General features: G+C 45.6%; 1 protein-coding gene across 1 annotated transcript in view; it reads left to right on the top strand.

Moving 5' to 3' along the window:
* Positions 1-18,714, top strand: part of LOC140723858 (uncharacterized) — an 87,546-nt gene extending 68,832 nt beyond the window's left edge. The window contains exons 8-14 of the mRNA XM_073038413.1: positions 365-441; positions 1,948-2,112; positions 7,941-8,033; positions 10,294-10,386; positions 12,710-12,802; positions 14,021-14,113; positions 18,536-18,714. Of these exons, the coding sequence (XP_072894514.1) occupies positions 365-441; positions 1,948-2,112; positions 7,941-8,033; positions 10,294-10,386; positions 12,710-12,802; positions 14,021-14,113; positions 18,536-18,714 (793 nt within the window). The remainder of the gene's footprint in view (positions 1-364; positions 442-1,947; positions 2,113-7,940; positions 8,034-10,293; positions 10,387-12,709; positions 12,803-14,020; positions 14,114-18,535) is intronic.
* The last annotated feature ends 520 nt before the right edge of the window (positions 18,715-19,234 follow it).

Here is a 19,234-nt window from a genome sequence, read left to right as displayed (position 1 = left end):
TATTGCCAATAGATGCTACATTTATTATCTGCTTTTGCAGTTTGTTTACAGTTCACAGTCCTGTTGTTTACAGTTTAGAGATCCCGTTTACAGTTCTAAAGATTTGCTAAATATGCCTGCATATTTGTATATGGTTACTGTATGTACTCTGATAATAAATTTTACCTTGAACCGTGCCTAACTTTCTAAGTTTCTGCAGCATTTCATGAGTGTTGCTCAGGATTTCCTGCATCAGCAGAATATTTTATGTCAAATATCGAACAGTGCTTCCTGAGCAAGAATGTCAAACCAATGGAATGGGCTGCAGTTTCTGCTCACTCTCTCAGTGGATGCTCAGTTGAGGATGGAGATGCTTTTTTTTCAGTTCTGGTGGTTGGAGGATTCCTGAGACTGTCATTCCACCATACAAGTGCTCCGGGACAAGTCCAGGCTGGTTAAACGGTAAGATCATAATGTACAACAGGAGGGCTTGGTTACTTTTTAGGTAGGGCAGACTAGACACAGAAACAGATCTCAACATCCCCGAGACTTGCTCCCCACAGTCACTTAAGCCATGTTGCAATTCTGGTCCCACTTGGAATCTGGCAGTGGTGCATCAGCTTCCTGGTGATCACTTGTACACGTAGCTGGTCTCTGGATCTGCCGGTCAAGCCTACTCCAGATAAGACCTGGTGCAATTTCAGTTGTGGAGCAGCACACAGGGAGTTGAATGTAATCCACAGCAGCCCCAAGTTCAGGAGCTAATTAATAAATCAATGTAATTTCTCAATGAAACTGTAATGTCTATCAAGTTTCTCAGTCTTCCAGGTCATTGAATTTCAAGCAATTGCAAATCAGGGCAGGTGGACTTGCTGTGCTGTCTGGAAGATGTTTTGCCACTCATCTGAGAGGCTTCTTCAGTTCTGATTCATGATGGGCAGTTTTCCGGCTTATAGACTTTGATTTGTTTAAAGAGAGAGCAATCACATGAGGGTTGTTAAGAGTCGTAGAGGTAATGAGGCAATCATTAGTCTTATCTGTGTAAGTATATGTGTCCTGGCATAGTCATGTTAGGACTGTATTGTAAATAGTGATAGGCGGTGTTTTACCCAACCTTCTCTGTTCAGGGATGGGTTTTCCAGTTTGACGAAGATGGCTTATTTAACCCATCTTTCAAATCATCCATCTTCCTGACCTTGTTATCAAAGGAGTGTCCTTGTCCTTTATGTGTAAACGTACAGCCGAGTCTTTATTTGAGGTGTTAGCCCTCCTATGTTGGGCCAGCCATTTATGAAGTGGTTGCTTTGTCTCACTGATATACAGATCTGTACAGTTCTCATTGCTTGATACAATATTGCTCTGTCTATGTTTGGGTGTAGGATCCTTGAGGTGGATGAGTTTCTGTCATGTTTGTAAGTCTGAAAAGCACAGGGATTTGTTTTTTTTCCTTATAGACAACACAGCAAGTACAGTTGCCTTAATTTACTACTGCTTGATAAAACTGCAATGTTTTCAGTTAAACACAGTCGTTAGTTTTCATTTTGAAATTATTTTAAAACTCTTGTTTCTTTTCTAAGTCTATGTTATGTTTATATTTGAACATATCCAAAAGTTATAAACAACTTACCACCAGTGCAATTGCTATCAGTTTTGTATATTTTCTGAGCTTGCAGGGGTCCCTGATTCTCTTTGGAGATATTCAACAGTGGATCAGCTTGCTTGTGGTTTCATTTTTGTCAAAGCAGGAAAGGACTCTTGTTTCATGGGACAGGGACCCACAAGGTCTCCTCAACAGAAGCTGTCCTCTGAGACTAGGTGTGGCTGTGAGAAGGACAGCAGCTCACACTGTCTGATTCTGGTCCAGAGAGCAGGTTATGAACAATGGATTTGCAGTGGGTCTTGTTGAATGTTTCCCATTGTACTGTGGAGACAGATATATTATACAATGTTTACAACCCCCCATTTCAGGTAGTCATCCCAGCGTGGGAGAGGGGGAGGTCAACAGGACTGTCTGCTTCAGTTATTGGGGAAACAACTGCTCAACAAAGCGGACAATCAAGATCAAAAACTGTGGTGCTTTCTTTGTGTACTGGCTGAAGCCGACACACTGTTGTAATAAAGTTTATTGTACAGGTACGTTACCATTCCCCATTAACACACTTTGGGGGGGGGGGGGGGGGAGGGTGGAAGTTATTTGGAAATTTTGAGACATCCCAAATGATCAAAACACATAGTTTGTTGAATATTCCAGTCAATCGCAAGATTATCTCGATCAACTCAGTCATTTCCCCTGTACACACAGTCCAAGTCAGTCTGCCATGTCAGAATCTCATCCTCCTGGTCTGACATGAAACATCCTCTCCCACACCGAGGCAGACATGAACCATCCACTGACTGTGTCACATGACTGCTGAGCACCAATCTCGAGTCAGCACCTCCTTCTCCCACGAGGACCAACCACGCACCTCCATCTTTCTGAGGCCCAGATTGTCCACCCTCCTCTTCTTTCACTTCCCCTGTGGTAAAATTGTTCACCTCCATACAGAGAGATGGCCCATTCTCCAACTCTCAGACTGAGTCACCATTTCTTCTTCCTCAACTAAACCCCAAGACGGAACATATCATGAACAAGACAATATCTGCAGGTGCTGGAAATCCAAGCAATACACACAAAATGCTGGAGGAACAGCAGTCCAGGCAGTGTCTATGGAAAAAAAGAAGAACAGTTGACATTCTGGGCCAAGACCATTCAGCAAGACATATCATTTCCTCTTTCACCTTCCCAAGTGGGATAAATGATGTTGGGATGTGAAAGGGAAGCAGATGGTCACATGCAGCTTCTTCACGGATATCATCAGAAGTCTGGATTGAAGCCTGGTTGCAAAGCATCTGAGCCAGCAGCTCAACCACAGACCATGAGATACAAGAGCAGAGTTAGGCCATTCACCCACCGAGTCGGCTTTGCTAGTTAATCATTGTTTACTCATTTTCTCTCACAACCCCATTCTCCTGCCTTCTCCCTGTAGCCTTTGGCACCCTGACTAATCAGGAATCTATCAGCCTCCACTTGAAATATACTCAATATCATTATCTCCACAGCGATGTGTGACAACAGATTCTACAGGTTCACACCGTCAGAGTAAATAAATTTCTCCGCATCTCTGCTCTAAATGGACTCTCTTTAGATACTTATCCTAGACTTGCCCAAAATAGGAAACATTCTCTGCACGCCCACTTTACCTATACTTCCGATATTCTATAGGTTTTAGTCCACTAATTACTGGCAGCCAGCAAGAAAAAAACCTCCTTTATTCCCACTCTGCTTCCAGCCGGTCAGCCAATTTTCTACATATGCTGGTATCTTTCCTGTTGGGCACTGTTCTTGTTAAGTAGCCTCATGTGTGGCATCTTGACAAAGGCATTTTGAACATTCAAATAAACATCAGCTGACCCTCCTTTGTCTGATCTACCTGTTATTTCCGAAAGAATTGTCAGATAACATTCCCACTCAAGGAAACCATGCTGACTTCTGCATATTTTATTGTGCCCCCAAACACCTCAAACCCTCATCCTATATAGTGGACTTGAACATCTTCCCACCACTGAGATCAGGCTAACTGGCCTCTATTTTTTTTCTCTCTTTCCCTCCCTTCTTAAGGAGTGGAGTGAATATTTGCAACTTTCTAGTCCTCCTGTACTATCCAGGATCCAGTGACTGCTGAAAGATCACCACTCATGCCTCCATATCTCTTCAGCTACCTCTTTCAGAACCCTGTGCTGTCATCCACCTGGTCCAGGTGACTTAACTGCCTCAGACCTTCTGTATTCCATTCTCTTCTCTTCAGTAGCAGCAACTGCACTCACTTCTGCCCCCTGACACTCATGTTTCTGGCAAGCTGGTAGTGTCTTCCACCGTGAAGTCTGACACAAAATGCTTATTAAGGTCAGCCATCATTCATTTGTCCCCCATTACTGCTTCCCCAGCATAATTATCCAGTGGTCCAAAATTCGCACTCAACTTACATACCTTAATTTTTTCTCTATCTTCATTTACATTATTGGTTAGATAACCTTCATATTTCATGTCTGTGAAGGTTCTCTATCATCTAGTTCACTGTATTAAATGAAGCAGTACTAAATCAAACAACTGACAGAGTTTATAAGCTGGAAAACTACCCACCATGGATCAGAACTGAAGAAGCCTTTTGGCTGAGAGGTGACATGTCTTCTAAACATCACAGCAAGTCCAGTTGCCTTGATTTACAACTGCTTGATAATTCAACTTTCATGTTTCCTCTCCCTATAGCTTTTTTAGGTGCCCTCTCCTGTTTTTCTTCAAAGCCTCTGTTGGATTTTATTTTTTTAGTAAGTTAGGAAAAAGGCACAAAACTTATTGCTTCACAGTTTTATTAGGTGTTGAGAGAACAAAGGGAAGTTGAAAATGGACAGTTACTGGCTAGTAGCAGAAAAAGGGGCAAAAAAAACTGATGGTGATATCAGGCTCACCAGTGTCTAATTTTCCTCTTTATTTTTTAAGCCTTTTTAAACAGTGTAACAACATAGACTATTCTCCAGCACCTCACCTGTCGTGAAGGATGATTTAAAGATCTCAGCTGGTTCCCTAGTGATTTCTGCATTTACCTCCCGCAGGGTCTAACTGAACACCTGGTCAGGTCCTGAGGAATTATTCACCCTAATTTTCCTCAGGACAGCAAATGCCCTTCTGTAATCTTTGAGCAGTGGCCCTTCGGATAGATCAGAATTTGGAGTGGACATAATTCACTCAAGAAACCAGAATGCCAGAACAGTTTCTGAAATAATCTGGAGGTTGTGTTGGAAAGACCCCAGACAAAGTCAGGAATCAGTAGGTTGAGTATGGTGTGACTTGTGTCCTGAGCTGCATATATTACAATGCAAGAAGGTATCGTAGGAAAGGTCGATGAGCTCAGGGTATGGATAAACATCTGGAATTATTTCCTAGCCCAGGTTATGCATTACGAACCAAAGGGCAGGCTGTGCCTTACGAACCTGTTTGATTTCCTTGAGGATGTAACAAGACACATTGATGAAGTTAAAGCAGTGAATGTAGTGTACATGGATTTCAGTAAGGCATTTGATAAGAAACTCCAGCCGCTGTTGCCCTGCCTTCATCCCTGCTTTTGTCTGCTTAATCTCTCAACCTTTCTGTGTGCTGGGATTAATGCTGTCCATCCTCAGGGTATGGCGGTGTACTGCATACGCTAATTCAAAATGGCGTCCTTGTCTGTTAAAAGTAAAACTGCTTCTTTGTTATGATAACTGGAGAGAGTGTTGTCTGGCAGAGCATTCTCGAAGTTTCTCGCAGTCTGTTTAGGTTTATAATTGCTGATAACAGGATTGTATTCATTTGCTAACCAAAGGGGTTGGATGTCATTTTTTCCATGTGGGTCGCTGGAGGGGAAGGACAGGGAAAGTACCCACTCCAGGGGGGCGACCCGTACAGTGGGCTGGGAGTGGCGCCGTCCCGGGAGAGGAGGGGCGGCGGGCAGCATGTGCTTTAACTGTGGGAAAGAGAGGCATTTCAGGCCAAGGGTGTGTTATAGCTGCAGCTAGAGCTATAGCTGTGAAGAGGAGGGACACTTCCGGTGAGATTGTGAAAGACAAGGCGTCCCGCGGAGCAGCATTTGAGAAAGGGGGTGCCTTCCAAGGGCTGGACCCGGAGTGTAAACAAGGGACAGTGTCGTGTAAGCAGACAAGGCCTAATGTGATCCAACCAGGGGAGGTTGTATTCATGATGGGGACCCAAGATTCGCCGGAGTGCCGGCGGGCGAAGCCCTGTTAGTAGACGCCCCGGACGATCTTGAGGGGTAGACACGATTTCCAGCGGGGGCGCTGGTGAGGCCTGAGGTGCAGAAGCCAGCGGTGGTGCATGCGAGGCGGATGGCCGTAATTGTCAGGAACACTACGGCAAGAGAAATCACCTTTAAGAGAGCGATGCCGCGGGCACATTTGTTCCTGTTGACAGTAATGTTTGGCACACCAGTGAGGGCCACTAAAAGGGTAGGATTTGAACACCAAAGGGAGCTGACCGCTGAGGCTTTTAACTTCGGGGATTCTCCTGTATCGCTGGAGTGGAAACGCAGTCTGGTGCAGAAGATGTTGAAGTTGGAAGCTGTTTTTTCTCGGGGGGGAGTTTGATGTGGGCGACTCCAACAGCACCCGCCACACCATCAGGGTGACGGAGGACACCCCGTTCAGAGAGAGGTTACGGTGACTGGCACCAGCAGATGTTGAAGATGTGCGGCAGCACTTGTGGAAGTTCAAGGAGGCTTGAATCATATCTGAATCACAAAGTCCCTAAGCGTCCCCAATGGTGGTGGCAAGGAAGAAGAATAGGAGGGTGCGACAACAGTGGTGAAGGTATTATGGGAAAGTATTTTGTTCATTATGGCCTCCCCCGGCGGATCCATAGTGATCAGGGACCGGACTTATCTATGAATTACTGACCTTGCTTGGGGCTGAGAAATCCAGGACAACTCCTTATCACCAGCAGGGTGATCCTCAGCCAGGGAGGTTTATTCGGACACTGTTGGATATGATCAGGATGCTGGAGATTGGACAGAAAAGTAACTGGAGTCGATATTTTGGACAGTTGGTTCACTGTTGCAATTGTACTCGCAATGACGCTACAGAGTACTCGCCTTATTATCTGATCTGAGATGAAGAGGGAGCCCAGTGAGGAAGAGGGTGGGTGTCCAACAGGAATGTCCCCCATGGTGTCTGTGGCGGAAGGGTCGGCAGAAGGGGTATGGAGATCTCAAAGAAGTAGGCACCCCCCCCCCCCCCCCCACCGGAGTGGTTGACATATGCAGTGCCAGGAGAACCGAGTGTGATCTCTACCGCCCTGGGCAGTTATGTTGTTGCTTTCTGCACCTGGGTTGGGTTTTGTGCGTTGCAAGAAGCTTTGGGGAACTCTGGTAATGTCATGATGGCGTGATTTTTATTTTTTTGGTGAGAGAATGTACTGCGTATGATAATCAAAATTGCTTCTTTTCTGAAAGTAAAACTGTTTCTTTGTTATGCTAACTGGAGAGAGTGTTGTTCTGCCGAGCATTCTCGAAGATTCTCGCAGTTTGTTTAGGTTTAGAATTGCTGATAACGGGATGTATTCATTTGTTAACCAATGGGGTTGGATGTCATTTTTTCTTGTGGGTCTGGGAGCGGGGTTTTCGCCATCTTTTGGGAGAGTGGGAAGAAGACGCCGAAGAAGGTGGACGTGTGCCGCAATGCCTGGTCGATCACCTCGGGTGGACCCAGGTGTGGGGTTGTGGAGGTCGGAGGACAGCGAAGGGTGATCGAACGGTTCAATGATTGAGTTCCAACGATGTGCACTAAATTGACTGAACTCTGATAAGTTTGGCGCCTTTTACTTTATTTTCTTTTCCTTCATATATACTGTATTGTTAGTAATCATTTAGTTGTAGTAAAATCTTTAAAGTATATTCCATAACTGTATTTGGTGTGAGTTGCATTGGCTTGGGTTCCACAGCACCTGTGTATACAGGAGGTGGGGTTGGCGAGTGGCTGGAAGTTTCCCCTCGACATGTACCAGCCTGTTGCGTAAGGGTTACAGTAGTGACATGAAGGTATATGGAAAGTCTGATGTGAGAATGGTGAGTGTCTTGTAATGAGTCGGAGAGCGGGCTGTGCTTAGACAATGAGGACTTGTTATTGGAGAGATTATCAGTCTGGTGTCAGTCATTGTTGACAGATGGTCTCCAAACTAAATGTTGATTCTTTTCCTCTTCCTGCAGGTGAAGGCTGACTGACTCAGCATTCCTGTGTTTTCTGCTTTAGTTTTAGATTTCCAGTATCTGCAGTTCTGTTTTTATTGTTGGCTGTTCACTTCAGTTTCATTTCATCCCAAATGGGTGGTCCATTGTCTGTTCCTCTGTTCCCATCATGCACACTGTTTATTACAGATCCAGCATCTGTACCAACCCTGCATCTAGAGGGGACAACTCCTGAGCCAAGTGATGATTTTTCCACGATCACGGACACAGAGACAAGCTCAGGTATTAGTCGTGGGGTTGTGTTTTAAACAAACTCCTTTCTGAAATCATCATCCATCAGATTCAACCAGAATCAGAGAGAGTGTGGGATTGACTGGGGGGAGAATGGTGATAGGGTGACCAAGTGGAGGGGTAATCGAAGGACTGAGGAGAGCAGGGTGTGGGTGGACCTTAATGGTGTGGGAAGACCGAGGGGAGGGGTGAGTTGAATTTAATTGAATTTAATTTATTTCTTTATTTTATACATCCTTCACATACATGAGGAGTAAACATCTTTGCATTATGTGTCCATCTGAATGTACAATGGGCAATTCATAGTAATTTATAATAAATTGTGTGTACCACGAACATACAATTGTATCAGGATGAATTAATTAGTCTTAGTGGCCTGGTGGAAGAAGCTGTCATGGAGCCTGTTGGTCCTGGCTTTAATGCTGTGCTAACAATTCGGATGGGATCAGCTGGAACAGTTAGGGGTTGAGGTGACTCGGGTCCCCAATGATGGTTTGGCCCAGTTTTACACACCTGTTACTGTAAATGCACTGAGTAGTGGGAGGTTCACGTCTACAGATGCACTTCACTGTCCACACCACTCTCTGCAGAGTCCTGCAATCGAGGGAAGTACAGATCCCATACCAGGCAATGATGCAAACAGTCAGGATGCTATTAATTGTGTCCCTGTAGAAAGTTCTTAAGATTCGGGGACATGTCAAACTTCTTCAACCATCTGAGGTGAAAGCAGTGCTGTTGTGCTTTTTTTACTGCTCAGCAGGTATGTACAGACCACGTGATGTCCGTGGTTATGCGTACACTCAGGAATTTGAAGGTGTTCACCTTTTTAATCCCAGATCCATTGATGTCAATAGGGGAGCCTGTCTCTGTTCCTCCTGTAGTCCACAATCAGCTCCTTTGTTTCTGTGACATTGAGGGAGAGATTGTTTCCTTGACAGCACTATGTCAGGGTGACGACTTCTTCTCTGTAGGCTACCTCCTTATTATTTGAAATGTTATATTCCCTTGTTTCCTGCTGGTAGGAAATTCTGTCTCTCAGTTCGCACAGCAGTTAGCCAGCAATATGCTACGGAGCGGCGGCAGATTGGCACGCCATCTCAACATCACCAGGATGACGCTGCTTCTCTCTGGCCTTCAGTGCCGCTTCTGTGATAGCGATGAGTAATAAATGAGCCTTGACCATGGATCGTGTAAGCAGGGTCCCCAGTGTAGAAAAGGCGGCGCATTGTGGGAAGATGGCAGAAGAGTCAGTTCGTCATATTTGATGTGACTATCAGCTTCTTGAATAAGAAATGCAAAGGAAATTGCAGAATTTATCATACACTTAATGTTGGTAAGGAGCCCACAACACACCAGCCGTACACAGTGCCATCTTGTAATTTGGGGTGAGAGAGGAAGCAATGTGTTCAGGGAATGAGTAAGGGGAGATTAAGATACCGAAGAAAGACATATGATCGAGGGATTGTAGGGGTGATGGAGAAACTGATGGGAGAAGAGTGATGGAGCAACAAAAAGAGTGAGATAGGCGACAGGGATAGTGAAGACAGAGGGTTGTGGTAAGGCCAAAAAGTTGTGAGAGTGACGAAGGTGTGAGTGATGACGAAGCAAGTAAAAGAGTGTTGCATGTCAGGTCTGACCAATGGGAATGGAGACAAATATGTAGATTTCCAATGAGCATGGGGTGGGGGAGTACAACTGGGCCTGGTACATTTGTGAATGGGATACAGAAGATCGTGCATTGAGATAAACTGGAAGTGAAATGAATAAACAGATGCTCTGTTTAATTGAGTGACTGCAGTAGACAGGGTCATATCTGAGGATCCCTGGATGCTGCATCCTCAAGGATTGTTCTAGAGTGAACGATGATCAGACAAGGAGTATCTCAGAGTGGGAATGGAGGGAATTGTCAGAGCGTTCTGGCCATCTTTTGGAATGATGGAGCTGATTTGGACAGAATGATTTAAGGTTATGATCGACATGTTGGAAGTGTTTTTCCCTTAGTCTTGTCCCTTCACAAGGTCATTCAATACTTCCTCTCCTACACTCACCATGTGGGCCTGATTTAAAACAGATTCAGGATCCCTTGGAAAATTACTAATGTCACTCCACTCTTCAAGAATGTAGAGAGGTAGAAGGAAGGAAATGTTAGACCAGTTATTCTGACTTCAGTTTTTGGGAAGATGTTGGATGCCCAAATGGGTGGTTAATTGTCTGTTCCTCAATTCCCACCATGTCCCCCTGTTTATTACAGATCCAATATGTGTACCAACTCCACAACCCAAAGGGACAAGTGCTGAGCCAAGCAATGATTTGTCCACGATCACGGATCCAGATTCAAGATCAGGTATCAGTTCTGGGGATGTGTTTTACACAGACTCCTCTCTGAAATTATCATCGAAGTTATTCAACCAGAATCAAGTGACTGAATGAGGTGACGTGGGTGATGAAATGACTGAGGGAGATAGGTGACGGAGAGAACAAGGAGGGTGGTTGATGGAATGATGCTGATGGGTGACGGAATGACTGAGGGAGATGGGTGATAGAGAGGCCGAGGGTGATGGGTGAAGAGGGACTTTGCTGATGGAGTGACCGTGAGATGGGTGACGGAACGGCCGAGGGAGACATGTGACAGAGGAAAGTGGAAACACGGAATAGTGCTACATAATGGGTCTGACCAATTGGAACAGACACATATACCTAGGTATTCCAAGCAGTGGGATGGTGGAGGCCTCTCAGCCTGGTATGTGGGTGAGCAGTGTGACTAGAAGTGAAATGAATGTAAAGATGCAGGGAATGTAAAGTATAGAGCGTCAGATATGACTATCACTGGATGTTGTATCCTCGAGAATTGTTCAGAGTGACGGACGTAGACTCAAGGTGGGTTTGGAGGGAAATGTCAAAGAGGGATCTAGCCATCACTTCGAAAGATGGAGGTGGTTTGTTTCCTATGACTTATGACAGCTGAGTGGACCTCTCATTGGAGGAGCATGGGGAATACAGTGAATGGTGATTGGGTGAGTGGTGTATAACCTCACACTGCGGCTGTGATGGGCATTTGCTAGTATGATGGATGGTTGGTTTCGATGATTCCTGCAGTTTCTCCTATCACAAGAGAGCTCAATGTTTCCTCTCCACACTCACCATGTATCCCTGACTTAAAAGGGATTCAGTGTCTCTGGGGAACAGTAGGGTACAGAGCAGGTCTTTGCCAAAAATCCCATAGCAATCCAAAACACTGTTGTCAGTGGCAGGTTTTGTAGAAAATTAGCCTCCTGCTTGTCTCTCTCCATGGTGAATGCCTGTGTGACCATAACTGGAGAGAGGTTTATTGGGAAACTGAAAGGTCTAAATGTAGATAAGTCACCTGAACTAGATAGTGTACCCCTAGTGTTCCAGAAGAGGTGGCAAAGAGACTGTGGAGGCTTTTGGAATGATCTTTCAAGAATCATTAGATTCTGGAATGGTTCCGGAAGACTGGAGAATTTTCAATATCACCCACTTTTCAAGAAGGCAGAGAGGTTGAAGAAAGGAAACTAGAGGACAGTTATTCTGACGTCAGTGGTTGGGTAGATGTTGGAGACCCCATTGTCTGTTCCTCTGTTCCCAACATGTACCCCTGTTACTTTCAGATCCAGCATCTGTACCAACTCCACAACCCGAGGGGACAAACCCTGAGCCAGGCGATGATTTGTCCATGATCACAGACTCAGATACAAGCTCAGGTATCAGTTATGGGGATCTGTGTCAAATGGAATCCTCTCTGACATTATCGTCCAAGGGATTCAACCAGAATCCAGGGACTGACTGATGGAAGATGGGTGACAGAACAGCTGAGGGAGATAGTAAATCGACACAAACCTGTAGGTTTTCCATGTGGAGTGGGGGTGGGGGAGGTCACTGGGCCTGGTGTGTGGGTGAGCGGGAAGAAGGTCGTGCATTCAGACAAACATAAAGTGTTTGGGGATAATTGAGTGGCCATAGCAGACAGGGTCAATTCTGAATACCCATGATTGTTCCATAAGATAATTGTTCTGAAGTGGCTGATGTACAGGAAAGGAGTGACTCAGAGTGGGAATGGAGACATTGTCAAAGAGGGTTCTGAACATCTTTTGGAAAGTTGGAAGTGATGTGTTTGGGACTTCTTAGGACAGCTGAGCAGACATTGGAGGAGCATGTGGAATGGTGGGATGAGTTCTGGATAAATTTATATGGCTGCTGTGCTGGGCATTTGCTTTTAAGATGGAAGGAAGTTTTCGGTGATTCCTGTTGTCTCCCCTATCACAAGCGAGCTCAATACTTCCTCTCCTAAACTCATAATGTGTCTCTGATTTAAAATAGATTCACGGTCACTTGGGTGCATTAGGGTGCAGGTCTTTGTCATCAAACCCATAAATAACTACAGGTACATCAGTCAGTGTTAGGAGTTGTCGAAATCAATCCTCATAGAAGTCTCTATGGTGGAGATTCGACTGGTCTGTGTTACCAGAACTAGAGAGAGAAGATTCTTCGGAAACTAAAAGGTCAGAATGTGAATGAGATGGTGTGGCCCCCAGAGATCTATAACTATAGGCTAGTTGTTCTGATCTCAGTGATTGGAAAGATGTTGGAGTCCAATATTGGTGGCCAATTGTTCCTCTGTTTCTACCTTGTTCCGCTTTTTATTACAGATGCAGCATTAGAACAAACTCCACAACCTGAGGAGACAACTGCTGAGACAAGCAATGATTTGTCCATGATCACGGACCCAGACACAAGCTCAGGTATCAGTTGTGGGGATGTGTTTTACGCAGCCTCATCTCTGAAACTAGCATTGAAGGGATTCTATCAGAATCAAGAAACTGACTGAGGGGAGATGGGTGACAGAGTGACTGCAAGAGTCACAGAGGGAGAAGGGCGGGTGACCGTGCCAGATGGCCGACGGAGTGACTGAAGGGAGAGGGGTGAGGAAACAACTAAGAGTGTTACATAACAGGTCTGAATAATTGGAAAGGACAGAAATATCAAGTTATTCTAAGCTGTGGGTTTGGTGGAGACCACTGGGCCTGGTATATGGGTGAGCAGGATGACTAGAAGATCATACATTCATATAAACTAGAAGTGAAATGAATGTACAGATGCAGGGGGTAATTGAGTTACATAGTACAGAGGGTCAGAAATGAGTATCCCTGGATGTGGCTTCCTTGAGAATTGTTCCGAGTGATGGACATACAGACAAGAGGTGGATCAGGGTGGGTATGGAAGGAATTGTCCAAAAGAGTTCTAGCTGTCACTCGTAAAGCTGGAGATAATTTGTTTGGGACAACATAGGAGAGCTGAGTGAACCTCTCACTGGAGGAGCTTGTGGAATGCAGGTGGTTGAGTGAGTGGTGTATAACCTCACATTGTGGCTGTGATGGGATTTGCTGGTAGAGTGGAAGGATGGCTTTGATTCCTGTAGTATCTCCTATCACAAGCGAGCTCAGTAATTCCTCTCCTGCACTCACCGTGGGTCCCTGATTTGCAACAGACTTAGGGTATTTTGGAAACAGTCGGGTATAGAGCAGGTCTTTCCCACAATCCCATAAACCTCTACAAGCACATTTGTCAGTGTTAGGGATTGTAGAAATGGAGTCTCACAAGTCTCCATAGTGGTACTTTCAATGCCTGTGTTACCATAACTGGAGAGAATTGGGAAATAATTGGGAAACTAAAAGGTCTGAATGTAGATAAGTCATCTGAACTAGACTTCTGGAAGAGGAGGCTAATAGATTGTGGAGGTATTTGGAATTGTCTTTCAAGAATCATTAGTTTCTGGAATGGTTCCAGAAGACTGGAAAATTACAAAGTGTCACACCACTCTTCAACAAGGTAGAGAGGTAGAAGAAAAGAAACTATAGGCCATCTAATCTGACCTCAGCAGTTGGAAAGAATTTGGAGTCCCATCTGGGTGGTCAATTGTCTGTTCCTCTGTTCCCAGCGTGTATCCCTGTTTATTACAGATGAAGCATCTATAACAACTCCACAAACTGAGGGGACAACTCCTGAGTCAAGTGATGATTTGACCATGATCATGGACACAGACACAAGCTCAGGTATCAGTTGTGGCGATGTGTTTTACACATTCTTCACTGAAATTTTCATCTAATTTATTCAACCAGAATCAAGCAACTGACTGAGGGGAGATGGGTGATAGATAGTCCGAGGGATATGGGTGACGATGTGGCAGAGGGGGATGGGTGACGGAGTGACCGAGGGAAAAGGGGAGCTGAGTAGCTGAGAGATCTGTGTGATGGAGGTGCTGAGAACAGAGTGGTGTTTGAGGGCCAAGAAAGTGTGGTATTGATGGAGAGGAGAGTGTTAGGGAAGCAAGTAAAATAATGTGGCCTGACTGGTCTCACCAATATGAATGGACACAAATATCTAGGACTTCTGAGCAGTGGATGTTGATGAGGCGAGCAGGACGAACAGAAGATCATGTGTTTTGAGAAATCTGAAGTGAAATGAATGTATAGATGCCGGGGATATTTGAGTGACTGTAGCATACAGGGTCAGATCTGAGTATGCCTGGATGTTACGTCCAAGACAATTGTTCTGGAGCGTCTGATGTACAGGCAGGATAGACTCTCACTGTGAGGGGAGGGAATTGTCAAAGAGCCATCTAATAGAAAGATGGAGTTGATTTGTTATGGACAACTTAGTTCAGCTGAGCGGCCCACTCCCGCGAGGCGGATGTGGAATTCAGTGACTGGTGGATCGATGAGTGATGTATAAAATTACATGTTGGAGCAAAGCTTGGCCTGTGATGGCATGACTGAATGTTGATTTTGGTGATTCCTGTAGGTCATTACATTACAAACTTGCTCAATACTTCATCTGCGACATTCAACTTGTGTCCCTGATTTATAACACATCCATCTTCTCTTGGAAACAGTAGGGTACAAAGTATGACTTTGTCCACAGTGCCAGAGCCAAATACAAGCACATGGTCAGTGGTAGGGGTACTAGCTATTGAGGCTCTCCTGTGTGATGGTGGTGGAAATTTGTATGTCTGTATTTCCATAACATGAGAGGATGTTCTTGGGGAAAAAGAAAGTTCTTAATGTAGACGGGTCACCTGGACCATACTGTGTACACCCAGGGGTTCTAGAAGAGGTGGCTGAAAAGATTGTGGTGGTATTAGTAATGATCTTTCAACAATCACCAGATTCTATACAGTATATTTCTGGAACAGAAGAAAATTACAGATATCGCTCCACTCTTGAAGAAGGTAGTGAGTCAGAAAGAAGAAAACTATCGGCCTGTTACACTAATCTCAGTGGCTGGAAGATATTGGAGTCTCAAACTGGTGGTCTGTTCCTTTGTACCCACCATGTACCCCTGTTTATTACAGATCCAACATCTGTACCAACTCCACAACCCAAGGGGACAACTCCTGAGCCAAGTGATGATTTGTCCACGATCACTGACCCAGATATAAGCTCAGGTATCAGTTGTGGGGACATGTTTTACACAGACTTCCCGCTAAGATTATCATCCAATGGATTCGACCAGAATCAAGCAACTGACTGAGGGGAGATGAGTGATGGAGCAATCAAGGGAGATTGCTAATAGAGTCACTGTGGGAGATGGGTGATGGACGAGCTGAGGGAGCTGAGTGATGCCACGGCCGAGGGAGATGGGCGACGGAGCAGCTGATGGAGTCAGGTGGCCAAGGGAGACGGGAGATGGGTGACGTAGCAGCCAAGGCAGATCGCTGATGGAGGTGCTGAGGACAGAGGGGTGCGGCTGGACTGAGAAGTTGTGTGAGAGACTGAGTGGTGAGAAGTGATGAAGCGAGTAAAAGAGTGTTGCATTATGGGACTGACCAATGGGAATGGACACAAATATCACGGCATTCTGAGCAGTGGATGTTGGGGAGACCGCTGGGACTTGTACGTGGATCTGTGGGATGAACATGACGTGAAATGAATGTACAGACGCTGGGGATAAATGAGTATTCAGGGTGTTGCTTTCACTAACAGATCCCAGTGTCCTTGAATGTTACATCCTGAGTATTGTTCTGGAGTGTCTGATGTAGAGGCAAGGATTGACTCAGAGTGGGAATGGAGGGAATTGTCAAAGAGCCATCTAGTAGAAAGATGGACGTGATTTATTATGGATGTCTTAGTTCAGCTGAGCAGCCCTCTCATGCGAGGAGGATGTGGAATTCAGCGACTGGTGGTTGGGTGAGTACTGTATAACCTTACATGGTGGAGCATGGCATAGCATGATGGAATGCTGATTTTGGTGATTCCTGTTGGTTGACCCATCGCAACCTCGCTCAACATTTCCTCTCCAACACACCCCATGTTTTCCTGATTTAAAACACATACAGCATTTCTGGGAACAGTAGGCTACGGACTATGACTTTGTCCACAATCCCATAAACATCTACAAGCACATTGTCCGTGGTAGGCGTGGTACAAATTGAGGCTGTCCCATGTCTCTGTGGTGGAGATTTAAATGCCTGTGTTTCCATAACAAGAGATGGAGTTTCTGGGAAACAAAGTTCTGAATGTAGACAAGTCACCTGGACCATATTGTGTACACCCCTGAGTTCTAGAAGAGGTGGCTGAAAAAATTGTCGAGGCATTGGTAATGATCTTTCATGAATTACTATAAGTTATATATGTTCCTGGAAACAGGAAAATTACAGATGTTCCTTCACTGTTGAAGAAGGTAGTGAGACAGAAAGATGGAAACTATCGGCCTGTTATCCTGATTTCCATGGTTGGGAAGATGTCGGAGTCCAAAACCGGTGGTGTATTGTCTGTTCCTTTGTTCTCACCGTGTAGCCCTATTTATTACAGATACGACATCTGTACCAACTCCACAAACCCAGGGGACAACTGCAGAGTCAAACAATGATTTGTCCACGATCATGGACCAGGATACAAGCTCAGGTATCAGTTGTGGGGACATGTTTTACATAGAAACCTCTCTGACATTATCATCCAATGGATTGAACCAGAATCAAGGGACTGACTAAACGGACATGGTTGATGGATGGATTGAGAGAGATTGATGATAGAGTCACCGTGGAAGCTGGGTGATGGACGGGCTGAGGGAGCTGAGTGACGCAGCGAGTGAGGGCGACGCAGCGGCCGCAGAAGGGTGATCTAGGTACCGAGTACAGAGGGGCGTAGGAGAGGCCGAGGGGAGAGTGGGGAGGAAGCAAGTTAAAGCATGGTGCATGGCATGTTTGACCAAGTGGAATGGACAGAATTATCTCAGGGTTCTGAGCAGTGGGATTCAAGTAGAATTATGGACTGACTGTTTTGTGTCAGAGTGGCCGACGGAGATGGGTGTCAGTGTTCCCGAAGGAGTAGGGTGAACGAGTGGCTGAGGGAGATAGGTGCTGGGAGTGCTGAAGCCAGAGGTGTTGTGTGGGCCAAGAAGATGTGGGAGAGACTGAGGAGAGAGTGGTGAGGAAGCAAGTAAATGAGTGCTGCATGACGTGTCTGACCAATCGGAATGGACACAGATATCTAGGTATACTGAGCAGTGGATGTTGGGGAGGCCACTGGCACTGGTGCTGGATGTGGAACTGCAGGATGAACAGAAGGTCCTGCGTTGTGAGAAACATGTAGTGACATGAATGCACAGATTCTGTTGATAACTGAGTGACAGCAGCATACAGGCTCAGATCCCAGTATTCCTGGATGTTACAGCCTTGAGAATTGTTCTGGAGTGTCTGACATATAGGGAAGTATTGACTCAAAGTAGGAATAGAGGAATTTTCAAAGAGACATCGAGTAGAAAGATGGAGGTTATTAGTTATGGACAACTTAGTTCAGCTGAGCGGACATCTCAAGCATGGAGGATGTGGAATTCAGTGACTGGTGGTTGAGTGAGTGCTGTATAAACTTACATGGTGGAGTGCGATAGTCTTGTGATGGTCTGATGGAATGCTGATTTTGGAGATTCCTGTAGTCTAGTCCCATCACAAACATATTCAATACTTCCTATCCAACACTCATCATGTGTCCCTGAAAGAAACACATTCAGTGTCTTTTGGGAACAGTACAGTACAGACTGTGACTTTGTGCACAGCCCCATAACCATCTGGAAGTCAGTGGTAGGGGTGGTAGAAATGGAGGCTCTCCCATGTCTCTGCGGTGGTAATTTGAATGTCTGTGTTTCTATAACAACAGAGGAGGTTCTTGGGAAACAAAGATCCGAATGTAGACAAGTCACCTGGACCAGATAGTGTACACGCAAGAGATCTAGAAGAGGTGGCTGAAAGATTATAGAGGCATTGGTAATAATCCTTCAAGAATGACTAGATTTTATATGTTTCTGGAAGACAAGACAATTACACATATCGCCCCACTCTTGAAGAAGGTCGTGAGTCAGAAACCAGGAAACTATCGGCCTGTTATACTAATCTCAGTGTTTGGGAGGATGTTGGAGTCCCAAACTGCTGTTCTATTACCCGTTCCTTTGTACCCACCATGTACCACTGTTTATTACAGATCCAACATCTGTACCAACTCCACAACCCGAGGGGACAACTCCTGAGCCAAGTGATGATTTGTCCATGATCACGGACCCAGATACAAGCTCAGGTACCAGTTGTGGGGATGTGTTTTACGCAGACTATACTCTGAAATTATCATCCAATGGATTCAACCTGAATAAAGGGACTGACTGAATGGACATGGGTGATGAACGGATCAGGGCAGATGGTTAATGTAGCGCCCGAGGGACACAGTTGTCAGAGCGGCCCAGGGAGACTAGTGATGGTGCGGCCGAGGGAGACGGGTGTCGGTGCGGCCGAGGGAGACGGGTGTCGGTGCTGCCGAGGGAGACGGGTGTCGGTGCTGCCGAGGGAGACGGGTGTCGGTGCGGCAGAGGGAGACGGGTGTCTGTGCGGCCGAGCGACACGGATGTCGGAGTGGCCGAGGGTGATGGATGACAGTGCAGCTGATGGTAAGGCAGCAGCCGAGGGCAACGGGCGACAGACCGACCAAGGACAGAAAGGTGTGGGATGGCTCATGTGGTGTGTGAGAGACTGAGGGGAGAGTTTTTGAAGGAGCAAGTAATTGTGTTGCATGATGTATCTGAACAATGGGGATGGGCTTGTGGTTTGCCATGCGCAGTGGGGATTGTGTAGGACACTGTGCCTGGCGCTTGTGAGGATTGACTGTATCACACAGAGTCGAATCGCAGTA

Source organism: Hemitrygon akajei, unplaced genomic scaffold (assembly GCF_048418815.1).
Source record: "Hemitrygon akajei unplaced genomic scaffold, sHemAka1.3 Scf000141, whole genome shotgun sequence".
In the NCBI taxonomy this organism is placed as follows: domain Eukaryota; kingdom Metazoa; phylum Chordata; class Chondrichthyes; order Myliobatiformes; family Dasyatidae; genus Hemitrygon; species Hemitrygon akajei.
Note: the sequence above shows the minus strand (reverse complement) of the source record. Positions and strands in the feature narration are given on the sequence as shown.